At 44.5% G+C, this 4,753-nt stretch overlaps 1 protein-coding gene across 1 annotated transcript in view; it reads left to right on the forward strand.

The window, feature by feature from the left end:
• Mfn1 (mitofusin 1) overlaps window positions 1–4,753 on the forward strand; it is a 47,815-nt gene that overhangs the window by 40,184 nt on the left and 2,878 nt on the right. Inside the window, exon 17 of the mRNA XM_021195561.2 lies at window positions 4,572–4,706. Coding sequence (XP_021051220.1) covers window positions 4,572–4,706 — 135 coding nt within the window. The remainder of the gene's footprint in view (window positions 1–4,571; window positions 4,707–4,753) is intronic.

The raw sequence follows: 4,753 nt of genomic DNA on the forward strand, positions 1-4,753 counted from the left end.
TCTCTCTCTCTCTCTCTCTCTCTCTCTCTCTCTCTCTCTCCAAGTTGTTGAGTAATACTCACTATGTAGCTCCAGCTGGTCATGAATTCACAGAGATCTTCCTGCCTCTGCTTCCTGGGTGCTGGAATTAAAGGTTAAAGGCTCCCATACCTGCTATAAAAAATACTTTGTTTTTTCAGATTTATCTTATTGGTTTGAATACATATATGTCTGTTTACTACTTTAGAAGTGGTGGGACCTGGCAGAGTGGAGCCAATAAACGAGGTGAATTAGCATCTCATACAATAGCCAACAATATTCAGAGCATCTGACACTTTGTACTCTGAGGGTTAAAGAGCCTCATGAGTAAAGTGTACAATCACGAGGGCAAGCTGCACATGGAGAACAAGCTGCCCATGGCAACTTTTCCATTGAGGCATATAAACAAGTAGCAACAGCCAGCTGTAAGAACAAGGAACTGAGGTCACAAAACTCTTGTCTTGTTTCCTTGGAGTTTTCTCACAGGAACTCAGAATTCTCATCATATGACTCCATTCTTGGACTGTGTTCTGACATTTCTATGCACATGTGTGCCTAGTGCCCTTGGCGGTTGAAAGAGCACATCTGATTCCCCTGGACTTGTGCTGGACAGATGGCTGTGAGCTACCGTGGGTGTCAGGAACCGAACCCAGGTCCTCTGCAACAGCAGCAAGTACTCTTAACCACAGAGCCATATCTCCAAACCTCCAGTTTCTGCTTTTGTAACAATAATATTTGCAAAAATATATTCAATTCCCTTTAAACCAAGATGCAGTATTGTGCATGTAAATAAGCAGCCCCAGAGGCTCTCAGCCTGAAGAGGACAAAGCAGATTACATGTAGGGGAAGGGAAAGTAGGGGCAGACGGGACCCCAGAAGGTAATGCCCAAAGAGAGCAGCCCTTAGTAAAGGCTTTATGGAAGCAGCTGGCTTATGAAGTTTGAACATTCACAATAAGCAGACTGGGGAGAAAAGCAGTGTGTTCAAGAATATGAAGAAAGAAATTCTAGTGTGGACAGTGTGGATTCAAGAGACTTGACTTCTTGGATAGGGCCTTCAATTATTCAGAGACTAGAATTTGGATGATTGGGGTTTCAGGAGCGATGTCATCAGTCATTTAGCTCTGAAACCAATCACTTTTAGTGGTGTAATATATGGAGTTATTTAGACAGGAGACAGGAATTAACCAGTAAAACTGTTTGAGACACAAGGTCAGAACAACAAGTGATGCTGTTGCACCATTGAGGTCATTGTTGTGACCCTTAGGCTTTGAAACCAGACAGGACTGTTGACTGCCTTTCTGCGTAGGCAGTGCGCATGACCCCTTTGGATACCATTAGAGCTTGTGCTTCTTGTCAGTTCTAGATAGTTTCACCAGGTCTTATGTCTGATGTGTGTTGTCTTCAGCAATGTGGTTTTACCTTCAAGTTCTGGGAAGCAACCAATGTAGTAGCCTATATAGTTTCGAGAAATCTCTTATATTTCCCTTACCTAGCAACTCAAGGGGAGGTGTTGCTGTAGTAGATTAATTCACTCTGCTCACCCAATGGCAGCGTGAATTCCTTGCTACCACTCCAGTGTTGTGGGTTTTTGAATAAAAGACATATATACACAGCCTTATTTTTAATATACACTAAGCAGCTCAGTGGTGGGGCCACTCCCAGACCTCCACTAGCACACTCCCCCCTCTCATATTCCTGAATTACCACTTAGTAAAACCTATATTCCATCCTGGCTGCCCCAGCCTGCAGCCCTCCTGGACCACAATCCCCAACTCTTACATATTGACTGTGTCTCTGTCCTGAACTTCTCAGACCTGACCTTTCTACTTTGCCAGCATGGTGGTTGGAAACCCATCTTTTTCCCTGAGTTCCCTTACCCAGGAAATCTTAAGTCCTGCCTCTGTCTCCCTGCCCAGCCATTGACCACCGGCAAGTTTATTTGCCAATCAGAACCAGCTGGGGGCAGGGACCTTCAGCACCTCACATGCTGAATTCTTGTGCAGTTTGGGAAACCCATAAGGCAAGCATTAAACCAAATCCACAGCAGGGAGGTTTTCCATGCATGGCACTGGGATGTTTGCTAGACACTCTGACTCTTGTGGGGAATATTACTACCCAAAGTGGTGAAATTTCATTTAAACTCTGTGTGTGAGGAGAGGAGAGGAGAGGAGAGGAGAGGAGAGGAGAGGAGAAGAGGGGAGGGTAGGGTAGGGTAGGGGACAGGCAGGACAGGAGATGACAGGAGAGGAGAGAGAAAAGGAGGGAGGGAGGCAGGCAGGCAGGCAGGCAGGCAGGATCCAGAGCTAGGCTCTATAAATAAGAGATAACGTGTAACTGGGAGGTGGTAGCACATAGCTTTATCAGTCCCAGCTAAGGCATGCAGGTCTCTGAGTTTGAGGGTTTTCCTGTTTGTAGAACGAGTTCCAAGATAGCTAGGGCTACACAGAGAAATCCTGCATCAAAACAAACAAAGTGGGGGGGGGAGAGGGAGCTAACTGACAGAGAGAGAGAGAGAGAGAGAGAGAGAGAGAGAGAGAGAGAGAGAGAGAGAAACACACACATGTGGTGTTTGTCTTTCTGGGTATGGTTGCCTTCCTCAGTGTGATCTTTTCTAGTTCCATCCATTTACCTGAAGTGTTCATTTTTCCACTTTTTCCAGCAGAACAGTAATCCGTAGTGTGTGTACTACATTTTTCTATCTGCTCATCGGCTGAAGGCCATTTGTGTATTCTATTTCTCACTGTGGATAGAGTGCTAAGGAGCGTGATGGCTGAGCAAGTGTCTACGGCAGGGAGGGGAGGTGGGGTCCACTGGTGTTTGCCGAGCAGTGGGATGGATGAGTCATATGGCAGGTAGATCGGCTTTTAGCTTTTGGGAACTCTACACTGAGTTCGTTCCATGGTGGCTGCACCACTTTGCAGTCCTACCAATAATGGATGAGGTTTTTCTTTGACCATGTCCTCACCAGCATTTGTTTTTTAGTTGTTTTCTTGATCACAACTATTCTGACTGAGGTCAGATTGTTGGGGTCTCGGAATTACCACATAAACCCCTTAAACACTGACCTCTGTCAAATAGGCGTGGCTTATTGAATGCCACTCCCACGACTGGGAGCTGAGTGTGTCGTTGAGTTAAGATCCTATTGTACTTTTAAGCCTAAAATCCACAAATACCTGTGCCAGTCGGTCCTTAGGGATAGATTTCCTTACGGACATGTCTTAGTGTGTGGTTATCCTGTTTCTGTTGGTTGGGGTACTCAACTGTGGCAGGGACTTACCTAACATTCCTGTCTGAACTCGCCGACCAGGACTCAGTTACCCACGTACTCATTTCTCTCTGCTAAGCAGAATGTCATTTCCCACGGATGTCTTGGGAACTTAAATTTTACTTGATTTCTACTCAAAATGGATGCCTTCTTTCAAAGAGCTTCTTATATTGGTGCAGGTCTTTCTTATGTTGGGGTCCATCCCAGGGGCAGCTTACAAGGCAAGAATCCCTCAAAGCTCAGACACAGGTGCAGGCAGTGCTGCTGAGTGGTTGGTTCAGGTCCAGGCTTACTGTGGGTAACTGTCCAAAGCAACGCTGGCTGTTTTCTATTATGATTTGATTGCTTTCCAAGGACACCAGAGCGCAGCACATCATAGCAACCGCACCAGCAGTCTGTGGGAAAGTTTCCTTATATCAGTAACAGCACAGAATGGTAGGCTACACGGGTAATAGTTACGTAGGCCTTAACATGTCACCTATGCCTTAACAAGATGAAACCTCAAAGTTGTTCTAATTTGATTGCTAAGAATACAGAATAGTATTTTTTCTTTTCTTTGGAACTATGTTCAGATCCAAAGCCTGTTTTTTTTTTTTTTTTTTTTTTTTTAATTCTTTGTCTTCTTTAGTTCTTTTTAAGTTCTGGATATTAGTCCTCTGTCAGATTCACAGCTGTCAAAAATTCTGCCCACCCCCTCCCGGCCCCTAGGGGTCTTTTCATTTGGCTGATCATGTCAGCCTTAATTCCTGAGCTAATGGAGCTCTGTTCAGAAAGCCCGCACACCCGTCTTGTAGTGCTGCCTCATTTATTCTAGCAATCTTAACGTCTGCCTTCAGCATGGTCACATCCTGTTTATATTCAGTCTTTAGTTACAATAATGTTTACAAGTGCCGTGCTGCCCTTGCTGGCTTAGCTGTGAAAGATTTCCTCTTTAGCTGGGCAAAGTAGCCCATGCCTTTAATCCTAGCACTCCAGAGGCTGGGCAGATCTCTGAGTTTGAAGCCAGTCTGGTCCAAGTTCCAGGACAGCTAGGACTACACAGAGAAGTCCTGTCTCAAAAAACAAACAAAACAGCCGGGCGTTGTGGCTCACGCCTTTAATCCCAGCACTCGAGAGACAGGCAGGGGGATTTCTGAGTTCAAGGCCAGCCTAGTCTACAGAGTGAGCTCCAGGACACAACAAACAAAACAAAACAAAAAACAAACAAACAAACAAAAAAAACAAAACAAAGTTTTTCTCTTTAATATGTGATCATTTTAGGAAACATTCTTTTTTTTTTCTTTTAGAGAAATGATCACCACTTTTGCTCTACTGTGCCAACAAGTTGATGTTACTCAGAAACATCTGGAAGAGGAAATTGCAAAATTATCCAAAGAGATAGACCAACTGGAGAAAATACAGAACAACTCAAAGCTCTTAAGGTAAACCTTTTGTTGGTTTTTTTGTGGTTGTTGTTGGTTTTTTTTTT

This window comes from Mus pahari, chromosome 4, assembly GCF_900095145.1.
Source record: "Mus pahari chromosome 4, PAHARI_EIJ_v1.1, whole genome shotgun sequence".
Classification (NCBI taxonomy): Eukaryota; Metazoa; Chordata; class Mammalia; order Rodentia; family Muridae; genus Mus; species Mus pahari.